The 20436-nt window shown below is 39.9% G+C and overlaps 1 protein-coding gene across 1 annotated transcript in view; it reads left to right on the top strand.

Moving 5' to 3' along the window:
• Positions 1-19515, top strand: part of LOC110834245 (G1/S-specific cyclin-D2) — a 40970-nt gene extending 21455 nt beyond the window's left edge. The window contains exon 4 of the mRNA XM_022073191.2: positions 15570-19515. Coding sequence (XP_021928883.1) covers positions 15570-15889 — 320 coding nt within the window. The 3' untranslated portion in view covers positions 15890-19515. The remainder of the gene's footprint in view (positions 1-15569) is intronic.
• Positions 19516-20436: the final 921 nt, after the last annotated feature.

Genomic DNA, 20436 nt, shown 5'->3' with positions numbered 1-20436 from the left:
CTCTGTTTGTATTCTCTGCACATGGTAAACTTATGGACGGCTGAGGAGTGTATCGTTTGTGTGACGGTACAGGAATACGTTTGTCCACGTATTCTGCATAATGATATTTTTCATATGAGATTGTCATCAATGGAGAAAGAAGCTCTTTAATGTCCCAGACGGACACGCGTTGCCTTCTCCCCCACAGATCTGGTCCTTCACCGCACGGAGCAGGTGGTAACACAACCTCAAGGTTCTGACCGGCATACCCAACGCACGACGACTTCTTCGCACTCATGAGGGTCATTCTTTGTCTCTTCAGTATGCACAAACACGTATCATAGCCCAGTGTTTGGTTAGACTAATTAATATCGGTACTTGCTAGGTTGCCTTAGGGCAATGTTTTTCTTTTGTCCAGCCTTACAGTTTAAGGAGAGTCGCTCTCCGATTTACGATGATTGAGTTTGTGGTGTTACTTGGGATGACTCAGTCGGTAAAGTGACTGCTGCGGTTTAGACGACTGGGGTTCGAATTCCTACAGGGGAGTTTTCTCTTCACCACCATGTGCAGTCCGGTTCTGGGGTACTCCAGCCTGGTCTTCGATCCAGTGAGTAACGGGAGCGCTTTCCCTGGGGGTGGTCTCCATTATGCTACTTTATGACGAATCACTCGGACAAATGAACAAACTATACTTTTACCAGTGCTCATGGACAGATGTAACTCATTCCAGCACGGCGTACCTTGACTGCTACGTTTGTGTCAATATGTATACAAATTCGTAGGCCTAAGACTTCATAACACTATGAGACTGTTTTCTCACATATTGTAATATTTTCTAACCCTTAATTTTGCAATGAAAAATGTAGTTTCTAGCCCGTCAACCGGGACGGAACTGCCAGTTACCGTCTAAGATTGCATCTGTGAAAAATGGGGTTCGAATTACAACGGAGTTTCCAGAAACTCCTGTGTTTTGTATAAGCCTGTTTTAAAATGCTTACTTTACTATTTTGCATCCTTCATTGTTCTTTACTTTTATTTACCTTTGGTAAATGTTATTTAAACATGGTTCGAAATTTTACCAAATAAAACCGAACAATAACACAAAAAGCCATATATGAGATCCAGCACAACGGGGTTTGCACTCATGCCACAACATGGCAAGTTTTGTTCACGTGTGCTGAACTTTTTGCCAGGCTGGACGTCTGCTAATGCATCATCTGAATCACCATATCAAATGAAACTTCAATAAAAATAAACCAAATATTTTTTAAAAATAATGTCTATAGTCGACTCTTTGTTACGAAGCAAGTTTTGCGATGGGGAGGTCATTCTTTGACCCCTGAATTTCTGTGTCACCAGTTGAGTTAAAAGTTCTTCGCCGTCTTTTCTTAGTCGTTCCCCTCTGGTCTTTTTCTCTTTTTCTTTTCCCTGAAGCAAAAACTGTTCCCACCTTTCCATTTACTGTTCTATATATCTATTACCCCCCCCCCCCCAATACCCCACTGTCTTATTTCCCAGTGAACATTCTTCTTGCATCCCCGGGCCACCATTCTTCAGATCGCAGCCTCCCTCTTTGCAAGAAATTTTCTTTCATGATGTGTACCTCATCCCATGTCCCTCCACTCACCAATATGGGAACACAATGCATCTTGATACCAGTTTCAAGAGAGAGAGAGGCAATGTTCAGGTTTGCATGAACCCTCTACATGGTCTTTTTTGAATGCACACCTGGCTTATTTTTATATTATATAGCGCACCCTTATCATTACGTGTAGCACTGTCATATCGGACATTGAGTTTGATAATGAGGAAACTGTGGCAGCCGCAAATTATTTTGTTACTGTGGGCCAAATTTGATGAAATTCTATTGACTCGTATTGAAGTTACTTCACGCGAACGGACAAGTGATAAATGGTCATGTATTATAGGCTACATGAACTGTCGTATTATTTCCATATGCGCTAAAGAAGGACCAAGTAGTCCCCGACATTTCGTTTAGGTAAGAACTCGGTTTGTTAAAGGACCGAAGTGAAATTTTGTGTTCATCTATCTTTAAAGAAATAGAAACATATTTTGAAAAAATATCCCTTTAAAGCCGAATTTCTCCTGAATAATATTTTATATCTCAGCCCTTACCTCAAAGAAAACACCATACGTCATCATTGTAAACATCAGTTGTTTTAAATTATTTAAGGAATTAATCCATGTCTACACTGAGAATCATACGAAACACATATTTATTTATTATTAAAGCAGGTGGGACAGTTACTGCTAGGTCGTAAAGGGCCAAAGACATGTAACCATCTTTCTACCAGCCCAGAAGAAAATTAAACCAGTAATAATTTAAACACTGCTACAAGTAAGATTCTGGTGAAATACTACATTGCACATTGATCAGGTTGGTGTAGCGGCAATACTTTACAGAAGTACCCGGTTCGAATGTTGGCCTAACTTTACAGTAGAATTTTACAATGATAAATTTAAATTTTCTTGCCTGATTATGTTGACTGTAGTATTATCATTTCGAATTATTATTATGATTATTATATGCAGCTGGTTAATGTTTGAACTGTGATCTCCTCCTTACAAGTCCGTTCTTACTCGTCACTTGTGATCATCTTTCTGTTGTGTAAATCCTGGATCTGAAAGAACGTCAATCAGCGTAGTATCTCTTAGGTCTGTATTTCTAGCTTCAGAGTTCTGAAGACGTGGTCATATGGTACCGTTTGCCACTTGGTTCGTTGTTCCATACATTGTCAACGTGGAGTGTGGCAAGGGAATGGGAAGGTGACTCGTGGCCATTGCGCCATTGCGGTTCATAACTGCAGGCGGCGAGGTGATAGGAGAGAGGACAGAGGGGGACACAGGACTCAGAAGGGTGAGAATGTAAGTCGGAGCGGGGTGATGTACAATAGCTTCTCTAGTTAGCCCTGTCAACTTTTATACCTCACCCCCGTCCTTTGTATTCTCCCATTCTTTATTCTTAAGACGAATTCGAAATCTTATAAAAGCCCCTTCTCTTCTCCCTTCTTTGTCGTTTTATGCCTTGGAGTTCTTGGGCTGATTCCAGCTCGCGTGCTGGTCGCGTGCCTCCTGACTCGTCCACCCACAGGATTCACGTCGGTTTATGATCGTCTCTCGGTAAGGAGGATAAGATGAGAGGAGCGAATCGCAGATACTGGAAAAACACAACTTTTGTTGAAGAATCTTGTATGAAGAGATGTTTGAGGGAATTTTGTTAGACGGAACTAGGCTTTCCTTCTGTATCGGAAAATGCGTTATTATCTTGTGCCTGTCGGATATTTCCTGGTGTTTTTTTTTATTATAATATTCCTTGCGTGTGACATGTCTTCGGCCATGCCTGCAACATACGACACCATCGCAGCCCTCTCTGATCGATTGTAGGATTTGGTCTCTCAGTTCTAGAACGAAAGGAAGTTGAAACTTGACATGGCATCGCTTCCCCCCCCCCCCCCCCCCCCGGTCACGGTAAAGTTTTATAATTTTTAATCAACACTAACCTCGATTTTGGACTTTTATTCTTCTAATGGTAATAACTTACTCGATATGCAATATCATGGCCCGCGGCCATAATCAGAGTATATCCTGTTTGGGGCTACTTTCCTGTATTTAACTAAACGGAGCTCGGTGACAGTCATATGTCGGACTTGATCTTTTATTTAGAAGTTCAGACATCCTAATTTGGACCTGAGGTGTCAGCATCAACCCTCAAACTATTAAAATATACCACAGCAGCTTTCGGTTGTGCCCCTGTCGATTCATTATTCATAGTAAACTTAAAGTATCTCCTTCGCGGCCACATAACCTCAGCATCTGAACGCACCAAGAGGAACGCAGATTGTAAATGTGCGGGGAACGGGAAGGGACGGCAGAGTGTCACGTCTTTTGAAACATGCTGTAGGCCTGCATCGCTATGCCGTCAGCACATATGGCATACGAGAAGGCGGGATAGACCTAGACAACAGCACGAATTACTTTATAATAAAGTACTAATTATACAGGCAAATAGCTTCATAGACTTGTCAGGCAGGGAAGTGAGCGAGGGATAATTACTGGACCCCGCTGTAGCACAGTCACTTCTTAGAAATTTTCAAAGGTGTCTTGAAGATCGCCGCTGCGGCTCTATTATCAAACGGAAACGGGAACAGCAGGAATGCCAACTGTGATAAACGGGATACAAGTTTAATTTCGTGGTTTTATTTCCAAGCTGTTATCTTTGAGTTCTTATAATACATTATCAAAACTTCATTTTTATAGGCGACGTCCACGAAAATATAATTCAAATTGTTGTGTTGTCATGATACTCTCACTCAGGATTTGATATCTGTAATTTGAGACAAATTAGTGCATTCTGCCGCTGTGCGAGATGTCATCACGTTCTGATGCTCTCTCAGGCCGCAGACAAATACACTGCAGAAATGTTGTATGTTCAGGGTGAGGAGTGCGCAGAGACGATGCACCATTGCAGCCAATAACGTATGAAAATTTGTGGATGCACTTAGCAGAAACATCGTCTCTTTTGAAGGTACTGTCTCTACGGGAAAGTGGCAAGATTGATTGTTTGTCTAAGTTAAATTTTGTTCTAATTTGTTCCTTTTAGTGATGTATGTTTTTTATCGTTTTCTCGACATATGTGTTTTGCTGTTGGCAAAACTCTAATCAAGGAATTTATTACCATCAGTGTAATCATCAGCATACTGCTTTGCAGGGAATATGTCCCTAAAGTTCAATACTTAGGCTAGTATTTTCTGTCCACGAAAATTCTGTGCTTCAGGGATGTAAAGAATGTCACTATGGCTGCATACTCGAAGGCGCTTGTGGCTTTAGTGGACTCATGGGTTTAGATTCCGCTCCTGACACGGTTGTTGGTATTTTTCTCTATTTCGTGGCGGTAGAGACCTTGCGATGAACTGCACTGTTATGTGTTTAGGAGACCTGTCACCTGTCTGAACAGGAGTTATGACGTTTCTGTGATTCTGAGAGTCCTGAGACGAAATATTGATGTTTACCGAAAGGTGTTGTAAATTTTTTTCCAATATTTTCTCGTCTTTTCTCCAGCCAGCAATGAATTCGTATCGTTAATGACAGGCGCCTGCCGTCTGTCTTAACTTACGTGAATGTTATCTGTCTGCATCTTCTTCACCCCCTCAGCTTTTCATTGTGGCACCCTTAAATTTGTTAACCCTAGTTTAAAACTGCTTTTGCTTGTTTCACAGTGCCTTTCCTTTTCTACGAAGTGGATTTTTTGTATGTACTGGGGTAATATATGTAACGGTCAAAGCCCGGCAGAAGGGTCTAGCATAACATGTGGTGTACGTGAAGTCTGTCCTTGTCAGATGTTGAAGTTCAGCGTTCTGCCCCGCCGGTTAATGGACTCATTTATAGGAGCAATTATGACATTGGAAGTGAAATGGATTAGAAAGGTTAGGTTAGCTAAATCGAAATAAATGCTGCTCTAATTGGTTCCAAAAACTGCGTTCCTTGGAATCCGAAGGTTTCTAATGTTTTATCTTGGATGTTCACGTTTTCGTATATTATGGCTGACACTGGCAGATCGGAGAACGCGAGTCAGTAGTTACAGTGTTTGTTATTTTTGTTGTGCATAAATGTGAAACAATTGATCTTGCCACTGTGTTGAACAGCTTTTGGTATCTCCAGGAAATTCGTTTTACTGCAGCTTTCATTGTCGTGCATTCTCTAGAATGTTATGTGTTTACTCTCCGCATTCTTGTTTTTTTTTGTTTGTTTTTTTAAGAAAACAGTAAGCCTGTTATGTCTGACACCTTAAGCAGTTTGATTATAATTGTTGTTCCTGTATGATAATTTCTCGAAAAGCCATTGTTTGTAATGCGAAATCCAAAATGAAATTGAGCAAACATTATTATTATATTTTATTTAGTGTTCTGTCTGACGACAGGTCCATATGAACAGGATCCTTCCATCCTTTTCTCGGATTGGGACCTGTTCATATACGTTCTTGGCAGATGATCCAGAAGTGGTTTGCCATTGCCTTCTTCTGTGTGTGTGAATGGAGTAATTGTTGGGATGCCACGGAGAAACCGGGGAAGCCCCCGGAGGAAAACTCCGTGTTGCCTAGACCACGGCCTTGCCCAACACAAGTTATAAATTCGGGCACCTAGACTTACGAGGAAGGTACAGAGTTCACTGTGAACCCTGAAAGGACCACTGAGATTTGAGCAGGGCCTGCCTGATTCCAGTAAGTCAGATTATTAACTTATCGACTTTTATAGTGAGCCAGAGAAACAAGGCACTTGTTGAGTGGCCTATCATTCTAAACCACCCTGCATGTTAACTCTAACTCCCCTTCTCTTGTTCCCTCTCAACAACTTTGAAATAACAGGAAACTAAAAAGTGAAACTCGCTTAACATGAAATGGGTGTACAACATTGTGGCTCATGCGCAAGACGACAGATGACGCGGGTCATTGTTCTCAATTTGTTAACTGTAATTGAAACTACGATATGTTACGTTACCTATTTAATAAATTCTCATCTCTTGCAATCCCAGTTGTAGAAACCGATAGAAATGCAAGTTGAAGCAGGTGTGTAAACGGAATATTCGGGGAAGAGGACTGTTATTTGTTTTACACTTAAAACCGTACAAGAACAGCTGCATGATTAAATTTCACCGTCATCTACATACGAAGCACATAATTTGAATCGAGAAGACAACGGACCAGGTTAAGGCCTGTCTCTGACTTCAGAAGCCCCGTGACGGGAGCTGACGGCTGAACCGAATTAAAGTCGTCTTAATCTTTTTAGTAATATCAAGTTGACATTGTGCATTGTCTGTAGTAGATCTTAGGTACACTACGCCATCGTCTGGCGACTGGCTGTCGTACTAACAGAATTGATGCTGTTTTTGTTGTAAGATTCTTATATCAAATGTTCCCTTTACCGCCACGAAATTTAATGAAAATCGACATTTGTTTAACAGATACGAATTAAAATTAATGATAGTAGTTTAACACCTTCATCGTGTGCTTTCCCTTATTTGGGAAGCAAATTTTTTGTTTTTTTGTTTTTTTATCTTTACGTTTTTAGATGGAAGACGAGCAGACATAAATTTATAAGTTGAATTTATTGTACCCTTGACTGCTTTGTGGATATAATTTGATTTAAAAATTCGCTGAGCTCTGTAAAATTTGACAACGAAATTTTTTGTTTCCGTACAAAAACCTTAAGAACTTTATTCTTCCCCCCCCCCCCGGGGGGGGGGGGCTGTTTACTTCCAGGATATTGGTTTTATTTTATTGGAGGTAAATTATGCAGGTAGTGGTAAATGTTTCTTTGGAAACTTGCCTGAGATGTTGCTTCTTGGCCCTTTAAATCGTGCAGAGGTGAGTAGCAGGTGGTAGGCTGTATTCAAGGGTTTTAAATCTCATCTTGGCTTCGAGATGCTGACGAAATCATCACCTTGCTTCACCCGTCTCAGGAGGCAGTGAAACAAGAGATACGTTGGAGAAAAATTGCTGGAAGTGCTGGACATCATCCTGCTGTTTTATGACGCTGTATCATGTGATAAGCTTATGTAACGTTTAGAAGTGTCGTGTTTGCGGGAATCCTGTGGCATAGAATAATCGGTATTTGGGCATCATAATGTGGTATTCTTAATGAATGTTGGTATTTGGTTATTTTATTTTACTGTACCAACTGCTGAGGTCTTATAGGGTGATATTTATTATGTATGGTGGACAGATGGGATGGGGAAATAAGCGGTCGTTTCGTAATTAAAGTTGCTATTTTGGCATTAAACGAGACAGAGGATAAACTTTACGACATTCTGGATATCTGGTTCTCGGTCGTAATTGGTATCTGGTAATCCTGAATTCGAGTCACACGCAGACTTGCTGCTCAATAATATTTTTTCTAATGGGAAAGCAACATTATCCGTTTGCTTAGCAGGAAACTTTGTTAGTGTAGAAGGGCGTGGAGTGAAAAATCCATGCATTCTAACCTCGTCACACGTTATGGCACCATCACACAGGCCATTGCGAACTGGGGCATAAATCCAACGCCGTTGCCGATAATCGAACCCCTGCCACCTTCCTGAAAAGACGTTTCACTATACGTGAACGTTGCATTGTTTGGTACAAGAGTAATTTTGTGATGTTAATCATACCTCTTTCCTTTGTCAGCTGTCTTGCTTTACCGATTCTGAGAACTTACATCAAGCTGATTATGAGCCGGGATAGCTCAGTCAGTATAGTGACTAGCTACGGGCTGGACGATCGGGGTTCGATCCCCGACGGGGGCAGAGGATTTTTCCTCTAGCCTCTGCGTCCAGACCGGCTCTGGGGCCCACCCAGCCTCCTCTACAATGGGAACCGGGGTCCTTTCCCGGGGGTAAAGCCGGCCGGGGCGTGATGCTGACCACTCACCCCCATCTAGTGCCGAGGTCAAGGAAGAGAGGAGCTATACCTCCATTCACCCCAAACGCCTACATGGCGTATAGTGGGACAAACTTTACTTTACTTTTTACATCAAGCTGATTATTGCCCATATCCTATATCCTCATATTCGGCAAAACCATTGAATCATGTTCCGCTGGTATGATAATCTGAATGTAAATCAAAACTTCTGAAGTACCCCACAGGGTAAAGGTTGCACGCGTTTCAAAAAGCCATCGTTTCGATTCTTGGTATTTATTTATGGTTTATTTAACAACGCTGTTATTATCTCTCTCTCTATACACGCACGCACGAATAGTAGGATGAATGATGAATTGGAAGGGACGTGTAAGGAAGCGACTGTTGCCTAATTTAAGTTACTGAGGTGAATTTGTGAGGTGGTATGGCTGCTGGAAAAACAATTGCTCTCGTCTGCATGTATGTAGGCCTTTTGTTTATGCATTTCTTTTGCTCAGGCATGGAAATAATATATGACGAACTCCCAAAATTCAGCTGTGATATTTTCAGAGTAGTATAGACCAATCTGTTACTGAGTGGTAATATAACCTACAAGATCTTGTCCTTCGGAACCACATATGCACCCCGCCTATGAACATGCTTTTGGAACTTGTTTCGGCGGTACACTAGGCCTACTCACTTTTTTGTCGTGTTAACAATTGAACAAACACAGCAGGGCCGTTTCCAGACAGTGCAAATGTATTGACTTATGTTTTATACAGCTTAATGCAAATAAACCATTCTTGTTCTATTCATCGTATCACTGTCGTTAATTTGTCTCCCGAGTATACTAAACAGGCTTTTAGTGTCTGATGAGAAAACTTGTGTTTTTGCGTGTTTCAAGTCTGATCTGCCGATGCAAAGTGCAAATAGTAAGTGCCCGGTTCCTTCAGGCGTGAATTTCGAAGGCCTGGATTCAGACAAGTGCTAGGACCTGATTAGAAAAAGTTATGTCCCGTTTTAATAATATTACGAGTGTGGACATGTTCCAGTTGTCTTCCAGAATGTGTTCCCATAGACCCACTGTACGCATATGAGGCAGGTTGATCCGCACAAGTGTTCTGGTTGTGAAGAGAAAAATACCATTGATGTTGAGGAGGAATCTGTCTGTTCGTTAATCAGTATTTTATTTTCGTTCTGTAACGCCGCGATGGTTTAACGCTCCTTTCATTTGAGTCGAGAATTAAAATATCCTGCTATGCTCGGACTCCCATTATTAGTTGTCCTTAGTAATTTAATAGCACCTCCTCATTTCTGCTGCAGATTTCGGTGATAAAATCTGCTATTTTGATGCCCCAAAACCAGTGTGAAGCTACGTTTGTGTTAAATTTCTGTACGCAGAGTTCGTGAGTTACGAAGCTGCTGTTCTTAGCCGACACGAATTATTAATGAAACGTTGTACCGAACCCATACCATTGCAGTATTAAGTGTTTACTACGAATACTCCATATAAGACCGTACAATGAAACGTTCTTCAAGTACCTGTTGATTTGGAGTAACTCGGTACATCCGCATTTACTGCGTTGTCATGCTGCCTGAAGAACAATTAATGTCGTCTGTATGCGTTAAGGGACTTTATTTATGTCTCTGTTTTGCTCAGGTATGGAAATTAACGAAGTTGTTAATATCTGATGCTTTTATTCGGGTTGTGTATAGGTCATTATTTTAACCCGTGGTAATATGATTCCATGTCAGCCTACATTCAGACTTCCGCTACATTTATGAATATTTTGTTGTGTAAAAGAAATACGAGAACTATTGTTATACTGTTTCCGTTGAGATCGGTACTTGCATTGCATATTAAATGTTCGTCTAACAAATCAATAGTTACATAAAAGTTATGCGTAATTATGTGTACCGATATGAGCTACGTTGGATATTCTGACAACATCCAGGCGGTGTAAGCCTGGAAAGAAATTTAGCATCAACTTTTCAAGTTGTCTTGTTCAGTGGATTTATAAATTAGATGATTAGGCCATATAATGAGTTGGTACGGGCCGAGCTTAGTTATATACATTTTAATATCGTTGCCCTGTAAAATGTTATGAGACTTGCGAGTTGTATCAGTAAATCTTTAGATCCGCCGCACTCGACGCCATCTTACAATAAATCGCTTACTTCGAGAAAAAAGTTTTTAAAATACTGTTTCATTTGTTACTAGTCCTCTGTAGACCATTTAATTGTAATTGTTATCTTTCTTAGTTTTAATTTGCACATATTGAACCAATTAAAAGATTATCGAAAATAATACAAACGTAACTCTGTTTTAAGAAAGATATTTTCCTTCTCATTACCATACGAGCCTAAACTGGAATTATGACATTACACTTATGTACTAATGTGCATAGTGCATATTATGTCGTGGGATTATTTCTCCTTTCCAATTGTATGAGAATATTGTAATATTCAGGACAAGGGGCTAATGGGCGTGATGACTAACCGGAAACAGGACCATTCTGTTTCATCTCCACTGGGGCTGTCTCGTTTTGTGCATCTCAAAGGCTTTGTGTTTGTGTAGGCATGTGTATGAACAGGAAAGGTATAAAAAAAGTCGATAATGATAGGGTTGACTGGGAATGAAAGAAGTGAATAAACTTGCGCAAATGTACGAACCAATTTCACACGGTGATAATATTTTACACAAATCTCTGCCCCCATTTCGATGAATGCACATAATAACAACATTAAAACTTATAATATTTACTGATGGATATATTCGTATGGTTTGTAGTAGCTTACATTTTAATTGAAATGTTCAGACGTATTTATGGAATTACATAAAGAAATTTGGATTCATTATTTCAAGACACTATCCGAAATTAATTATCTGCGTTGATATTAAGCGCAGGTTTAACACAGCTGAAATAGAAGCCAGTAATTGGATCTCAGTCGTTCTAAATCACCGACGCCTATTTCTTAATGCCCGCATTCGCCTATCTTCCAATGGTTTGTTTTTCCAAGAGGCTTCCCTACGAAAACTGTGTATCTTATCTGATCTGTAGGGTTTATTGACTGCCACCTTAAGTTTGTTGATTTAACTGCTTTGACAAAACTAAGAGGAGATTATAAATCACAGCTCCTCTAATTTTTAAGATTTGTATTATTTCTTAGTTCTCATTCTCCATACTAACTCGTTACCAAGTACGTATAAATTATGCACTTCGATCAGGACATGATATATTTTCAAACTGTACGAAACAACGACAAAAATTCTGCCTGTGTTATGTTTTGTATATTTTTTTAACATATGAGATGATGTAATATGTGACACGTGCCCTTTACATGGATGGATGGACAGGCGGAGAGAAAGTCGCCAGCGAGACATAGAATTAGCTGGCGTGTAGTTTTTTTTTTAAAAAAAATTCTGGCGACCAAGCTGGGAAATGTTGGCTACCCCTGTGACAGCTGTTTCAAACAGTTTGTTGGATCTGTGATTGTGTCTTTTGACATCGTAAAGGCAAAGTTGCAGTTGCCTCCGAAAAATTTTAAGAATGTCTTCATATTGAGCTTTGTTACGTAGTAAAAGTTTAGTGTTATGTAAATGTTCCGTGTTTAGCCGTGTTTATTTGTATCAGGTTAGTTAACTTTCTGAAGGAGCGACGACCTTTCCTAGAGTCTGTGCATAAGAAAGCATTTTCACGAGGGTAGTGGTGGTACATCGAACTGTTATTTTTATTCGCTTTGGAAACTGTCTCACTCGCGTTGTTTACGCATTTCGTTCAAAGCCTTAGGGGTAGTATCTTTCCTTTCCCACATCTTTTGCAAACAGTAGCTCGTTTGAATTGAACTCATTTACAATATTGTCTGCACAAAGCCTGTCTGAAAGATCCTTTGAGTAAGGTTCGTGTACCTTTTCCATTTTGCTGTACCCTGTCGTTCTGCCGGGTGTTAATATTGTTATGTATATGAACGAGGTGTGTGCAAGTTTTGGCTTGCTCAAGGCTGCGCAGTGCGAAAAATCCAGTTCTGAAGGGCATGGCGAAGTTATATAGGGGCGATAATTATTGTTTCCTGAAAACGTGGAGATACGCCGATGTACGTTCGCTTAGAAACGAAGAAACTTGGCGGAAGGGTCGACGAAACAGGGAGAAGGAAGGAAAGAAAGGAGTGAAAAAGGAACGAAGGAAAATGCAAAGAGGAAAACAACAATTAGAGGGTTGGAAATGCGTACTCCTTGGTGTACACTGGCATTCCAGAGGTGTTCTTCACACATCACGAGCATTGACGTCAGTAGGGCGACAGATGCAACAATGGAATCTTAGGTTGTTGTTTCATTAATGTGATCCAAAGTCATTGTTCTCAGTATAGTTTTCCTGCAGTGACCTCAGTTTAAATTGTTTTCCGTGCTCCAACAATGGGACCTCTTGCATCGTTGAAAGTGTGGGTTTATTCAAAATATGAATTAATCTTGTTGTAATTTTATTTGTAATCCTGACAGGATTTGTATCTATTTAAATTCGTATTCGTGCAAAGGACAATGGGTTGCTCTCAAGTCCTTGTGGCTACGTCGACTGCTGCTTTGTTATGACATTTGTCAGAGATGTATAACGAGCTAACGGAGAAACAAAACACAGGTTCCTGGCGCGGAGATCAGACGTTGGAGCAAGTCTTCGATTGCATGATCGTATCTTCGTGATAAACAGAATCAGACTTAGCAGGTCAGTGAGATTAGTGGAAAGACAATGCTCGATAATTTATGTGAAGAATGTACCCGGTTCGAATCTCGGTCAGCTTGTCGGATATCTTGACCGAGATTTTTTATAGTCTTCTCGATCGTAACAGACAAATGCGTGGGCTCTGTCTTCATGTAGGTCACGACAGCCCCTTCCCAACCCTTACCTACTCATATTTCGAATCACCTTCGTACCGAAGAATGAAGACGAGACCACGTGGTGATGTAAACATGAGATCAGACAGCCATTTTTAAAGGTCTGTTGAGATGACGGGGTGTCGCCCCATTTCCGGAATGGAGTGTAGTATCGTAAGAGTGGTTCGCGTGGCTGATCGCTTCGTTGCGCAGGTGTTGCTGCCAGGTAGCTGGTCACCCCCATTCTCACCCCCGACCTCAGCCATAAAGTATACCGAAGAACATGACTCTGGGGTCTACGCAGCTATGCAGTTGTGAAAGACCACAGGCTCGTAGAACTTCAACAGGATGGGCCTCTTCAATTGTGTGGACAAAATAGAGCTTGTGCCTGTGATGGACTTACTTTAGCCTGTTTTTGGCTTCAGATTATATGAGGAGATATTCTCCTTCAATGAAATTAATAGGATTCGGAGGAATCGGTGGTTGTCTGTTTCGAATAACTGTCCCGGCATTTCGGAGGGACTGAGGAAAACCATAACCTATTAAGACGGTTTCCCAGTAGAGGATTCGAACCGAGCACCTCCCGAATACGAACCAGAGTCGTTTGCCCTCGAGCAACTTGTTCAGTGTCGAATGGGTGGATGATTGTTAATGATGGATTGGGTACAACTCTGAATACAGCAAGTGTGATCTAATTGATAACAGCATCCTTGCTTGGAGGGACTGAGTAAATACACGAAAAGTCTCGTAATATCCGGCATTCAGGCTAAGATTTGGACCCGGTATTCCTTATGTATGAAACAGAACTTCGGACTTTCATCCGTCAGCGTTTGGTCAATTGACACGTTAAGATGAATGGTAGTTGAAAGGACGCGGCCTTAGAGTTATCATAATCTGCAGAAAACCGTGAAATCTCTGTGTAGTGGATAACTCAACGCTGGATATTTTGATCAGTTCTATAATGACACCATCAACCCCCTCTCCCGAAAAGACGCTTTGTGGGCCCCAGAGGGCCGTGGCTCACACTTTGGACCGCTGATCTAGATAGGATGTGCGCGGCTGAATCCTATTCCATCGTCCTCGAGATTTCTCGCACCTGTTGGCGCGTGATGCAATTTCTGTGAAGCGACTTGTACCGGTCGCCTTTGTCTTGAGACCGACGACCCAATTCTTTGTTCAGCTTCCTCTCCTCCTTTCCAGCCCAGACTGTTTACATCCCTGCTCCAGGTATGTTCACGTCACAGATTTAAAGGTCCACGTCTTCTGTATAACGGGAGCCGAGGAAGAAAAAGAATCAAGCAGATCTTTAAATTCAAGAATGAGTTTGTGCCAGGGCGGCGGAGTCTGAACTCCTCCCGCCCCTTCGAACCCAAGTGTTCCAATATTCTCTTATTTCAAGTTTTTATGGCTCTCACATTTCTATGAAGTATTTGGTTCGAATATTGGCAGGAAAATCTGATGTGTTCATGGTTTTACTCAGTATGAGGATCTCGGTTTCGTTGGGGTCCTGCCTTCTACAGTTTTCATTTGACTGTCATGTTATGAGTTTGGCGTCAAAGTGAACGATAGGCATACTGAGCTAATTGCAAAACGGAATTGTACAAGCCGAATAATTTCGGATGTCCTACGTACTACGTCAGTAAATATCGTCATTAATATTTCCACATCGCCCTGATGCTGGAGGCAAGAACATTCTTAAACTTCTACCAGACTACACGGCGTTACAGCCCAAAACACATTCATCTTCACTCTATCTTCGCTTCCATTTTCGACACTGAAGATCGTTATTTTGCTTTCCCCTTCTACTGTTATCTACTCCTTCCGTTCGCGTAGATCAAAGGCCACAGGGAAGTTATCGAACTGCAGTGGTTCTCACCCGGACTAGGGTTTGAACATATATGACTCAAGATTTGTGACTATAGTTGATTCATTATGCCAACATTTTGTGTTGGGTTTTCTCCGTTGTCTGACGGAGTTGCGTATAGTCTCGTCTTCAGTGGATCGCTTTATTTTAAGAATTGTGGCTACAATTTTAATCGAAACCAGGACTTTTAAATTCTAGGTTTTGTAATTTCCTTCCAGGGAGTGAAGGGCATTTTTGGCATAGACGAACATTTGTGGTATTCGGCATATTTGTGTTGCATCGGTTGTTCACAGCCTGCTGCTAACAATTCTTGCTGACTGTCATAATTATCAAATGGAGGAGTTCAATATATGAATTAGAATGATGCGAAACAAAGCGTCCGATACCTATGTTATGGTGCAATTCGAGCATTTGCATGGAGGTGCTGATGAAATGCACGTAAGTTGGTCTGATTCGAGCTTTTGTTTTAGAGCCGGAGTTAATCCAGAGCAGACCATCTCTTCTAGCAGCCGCCAGCATCAGCGCTGCAGTTCGCGGTCTCAACATGCCCTCTGCCGCCACCGCGTTGACCTCAGTTTGCGAACTGACTCGTGTTGACCCAGCTGCAGCTGAGAACGTCGTCCATCACATCGAACGTGTTGTAGCCTCGGAGACAGCGTCCCTCCAGCCCCTGCCCGCCACCACCAGCAAAGTCAGCAGCTCTGCTTCTTCAACCGGGAAGTTGATATCGGTGGCTGATGAGACAGGCCAACCTGAGACGCCTACAGACGTGCAAGATGTTTATTTCTGAAAGAAGGTGTCTCAGGATACGAAGGCTTGCCTTTAATCCTTTCATGCAGTGTTCGAGTTGTCTGTGTCGACATTCCATCTGATCACTTAATTTCATTGCCCATTCTTACACTGCGTTTTAGGACAGTAATCACGGCAGAGACGTTCAGTTTACCGTGCTCCGCGTGGCACTTTGTTAATTATTGTAATTCATCATTTTAGTTGTCAATGTTAAGAGAATACTTTTTTAAGTACCCACTGAATAATGTAATTTTTTCTTATGAATCTAAGGTAAAATTAAGCCAAACTTCTGATTTGGATCTTAAATATACTACCCACATTAACGCTTTGAGAATTGAGAAGTACTTCTTTCATTATCAATCTAAGGATGGAATTTCTTAACCAAACAATTTGTTTTGTGAATACCACTGAATTGTCCCTACATTGTACAGTAGCAGCCATGTTAATTTTTTATTTCAAGGACAAGTAGCGACAGTATCGCGCAAACGGGTCTCTCAGTGTGGACGCGTACTACTGGACAAAGAAATTACGTGCTTGGCAAAATATTTTGAAAAAGAAATTCTTTTAGTTTAATAATTTTAAACCACACGATTCAGATATTGAAGTTCTGTGATCCAGTAAACACTGCTGGAGAATGAACATAACTCATCTCCATATAATGGTTAGTGTTAAGAACAATAGTTACACCACTCTACCCCCAGATATGCTGATGGCATGGAGGTAACATTTCATTGGCATACATATTCAGTGTTTCTTCCAAAATTTAACTTTACATGTGAACGTATTACCGTCTTTTATTCATGAACGCACAGTGTAAGAATACAAGGTATTGAGCTGTAACAAAATTATAATTCTGCAGTTAATGTAGTCCTGCCTGCACCTTACTTACTTGTTGAGTATGTACAGCGTAGTTTTGATGATAGAGAATTTAGGCTGTCGAGGATTGTCGTGTCATATATTTTGCCAAGATATTAGAATATTAAACCAAACAGATGGACTGTTTCGTGAAGCTATCTCTGAAACTAGTTCAGTAAATCTGTATGAGAAAATACTGTCATACTTGAAATCTGGAATGATGGTAGGGAAAACATCGTGTACTTTTGAGACGCAAAATTCTGTGCTTCGTGAAGTATTCCAAGGTCCTGATCGAACATTTTTACGTGCCTTTAACTGAACATTCAGAAAGAATTTGTATTGCCAGGAAATTAATTTTCAATTTCCACAAACTTGTACGTAAAATTTTATTTCACACACATCTGTACATTTATTGTGTCCGGTAAGACAAAATTAAGGACTTCTCTCTTTACTGAAAATCCACCACTTCATAATTTTGTGTGAGGTTTTGATGTTTCCATGGTTTTACAGGTCTCAATGGGTCTGTGCGATTAACTGTCAAAATACGAACAATATTACGTGAGTTCATTTTACGCGTAGGAGTGAATGCTTCATCATCAGCTCACCTGACCATGCACAGTAGTTCTCATTTCTTTACGTTATCCACTTAGCTTACTGGATTCGTTACGAACTACAGAGTAAATACAATTTTCATCATAACTATATCCTACGTGTCTCATTCAGTCACCTAAATTCGTTGAATGATAGCAGTTGTGGAAACAAGGGGTGTTAAAATGTTCCATGTGGGTAGTCAGGCATACTCTTTTGTTCATCATGTTCCATGCAACATCCAAATAATAAATACGTAATGTTTATCCACCACATTTGTACTGTTAGTAAAGTAACATCATCAGTATGTACTTAGCTAAACAGAATGTATTTATACTAGCATGCATAATTTAATTCGTGGTATTAGAAATAGGTCTGCACCTTCAGGTCATTTTGTACGTCTTATATTAAACCAAAGCAACTAGTATTTTACCGGAGAAGATTTCTGTCTTCTGGGTTGTTGCGCCGTGTAGTCTGGTCGATGTTAACCAACGTTTCAGAGGTCATACTGCCTCCGTCATCAGGGCGATGACAGTATGACCTCTGAAACGTTGGTTAACATCGACCAGACTACACGGCGCAACAACCCAGAAGACAGAAATCTTCATATTCACCGCTGTAAAAACCTCAAATCTTACAAAGTATTTTACCGTCACCAGACTATTCTTATCCGACTAGTTTGGTGTCTGACGTCTTTAAATGAAACCTCTTTGACTGCCTCTGTACATTTCAAATGACAGAGATTGTAAGTTACAGTTTAAATATACAAATAAAATAACTTTTTCATCAAAATATGGAGCGTTGAAAGGGTTAGAACCAGAGTGTTATATGTTACATAACACTTTCTGATACCAAATATTAATTTACTGATGCGTGGTAGCTGTGTCATTTTAATAATACCAATGATGATAAGTGTCGTTACCTCATATTGATCTCAACGGCTTTCTGTGTGCCTTACTGAAGTGCCTTATCTTCAGAGACGTCAGAAGTGTTTTAAATCTAGAGGAAGAAGGGGTTGAACTCTGGTATGTTACATTGGGTTCCACTTATTAGAGCAGGGACCTCCCACCTACCTTCTGACGTCCCTACTTCTCTTTATGTAAATAGAATATTATTAGTTATTTTATATTGTATAGATTACACATCTTGTGAAGAAGTAAGATGTTTGAAGTAAGCCAGTATGTGCCTTGATGTCTGCGTGCGACTACACGGTGCGAAGTTAAACAATTCACCCTTCTGGGTTGTAGCACTGTATGGATCTACATTTAGAGACCACCGTTTTAGAGAAACACGCTGTCTCAATCTTTAGCCTAAACGACGTTACAACCCCGAAGATGAAAGCTCGTTCTTAATACCATTAGAACCTCAAATCTAAAATACACTTGGCCAAATTTTAATGCGTCCTATAATATAATGAGCACCCCAGTTCTAAGACCTTATATTGAAGATTACACAAAATTCTTTAATTAGTAAACAAGTGTCTCTGTGGATATCTTTTACTATTCTGGGACGCCTTCGTTTTTGTTGAAGAAAGACATTCTAATATGTAATAGCATTTTCTAATGAGTTACCTAACGGAAATTTACTCTCTCAATTACGATATATTTATCGCTGTATTACAATGACTCATATTTGAAATAACTATAGTTTATTAAAGGTTTGAGTAAGAAATAAATCAAGTGGCATTCAGAAACAAATTAAAATTTATGATTTAGAGGTTTTCTTGAAAAATTACTCCACTGTTAAAGAATTTCCTTGCTTTTGTGCAATATGAAGGTCCATGACTGTTCGTAAAGGCCCTCAATTGGACCCTAACTTGAGCCACTTAAATCCATTTTGCACCCACAGACCTTGTTTACCGGTGTTTGGTTTAAACAGTTCAAAAAAATGCATATTCCTTGTTCAACAAAATTTCTCCTGCATTATTTTGCGTGAGAATAAATTTTTAAACATGTAATGCAAACTGTCTATTGGCATTTACGCTAAAGTGCATTCAATTTACAAGGAAAAATTTGTGTTTCTTTGCCAAGGCTTGACGTATGCCATGTTTATAATAAGGTCACTTCCATACATTTTTTGAGGGGGGGGGGGTAATTCCTTATTGCCCGTATACACCTTTCTTCCACTCTGTGGTACAGATATCAAGGTATGTGAATTGGTAAGTCACTACATGGTTATATCAAACAACATATCTTATTTATGTACATTACCATGTACAGAAACTTGAAAGGGATGTTAATGAGTGCCGATTTTTAATTTTAAATAAATTAGCTAATTGATTACTGGCGTGTATTCAAAAATGCACACTAGGATTTTGAATTAATTATTTCATTGTTGACTCATGATGTTTTAAAATATTGTCTTGCGTAATTTACTTGAATTTCACAGATCAATATAGATACATAATTTATTATCGCGCATTGATTGGCATCCCTGATCTCACAGCTGTGTCTTCTGAATATGACGTACGATACATATTGATCTCATAAGCCGAATACACGTGGAGAGATTCACATGTCTTTATTGAAACTTTGAGAATAAAGAAGAAAATTAAAATAAGCTATTCTGTGATTAATAAAAGTAAAGTGTAAAAAAATCGGAATGAGTTTAACCCATAAATATTAATAGATGTGTTATGAGTAATATACCAATGTTGTAAATTTTCAAGTGTATATAGTTTACTTAAAGTTATTAGCAGGTATTTTAAATTATACGTTTCATTTAGTTGAAATTCGTTGTATTCCAAGTTTTAATTGTCTAAACAATTCCAAATATGTATGTAATGTATAAGTTATCTAGTCCTTCCTTTTTCTATTTATTCTGTTACGATAGTGTTCGTGTGTTTAAGTATTTCTGTTTAGAATGGAAATCACTTACATTAGTTCTTTTTGTGTTTCAAGTCGTGAGGCAAATTTCGTATGCCATTATGACGCACGCACTGTGAATAGCTCACGTTTGTGTTCTTCCAACACCACAGGTGACTGAAATTATAGAAACATTCCTACAGTCGTTAGTAGTCATATTTATGATATGAAAATATATATATGTAGTTAAAAGTAGAGTTTGTGTAATTGCATTGAGTATTTGTTTCCATTTCAAATTGTT

The sequence above is a fragment of the Zootermopsis nevadensis genome, unplaced genomic scaffold (genome assembly GCF_977971745.1).
Source record: "Zootermopsis nevadensis isolate Lab colony 2312 unplaced genomic scaffold, Znev_1.0 Znev_ptg000022l, whole genome shotgun sequence".
Taxonomy (NCBI): Eukaryota; Metazoa; Arthropoda; class Insecta; order Blattodea; family Termopsidae; genus Zootermopsis; species Zootermopsis nevadensis.
The sequence above is the reverse complement of the archived record's forward strand: the minus strand, read 5'-3'. Positions and strand labels throughout refer to the sequence as shown.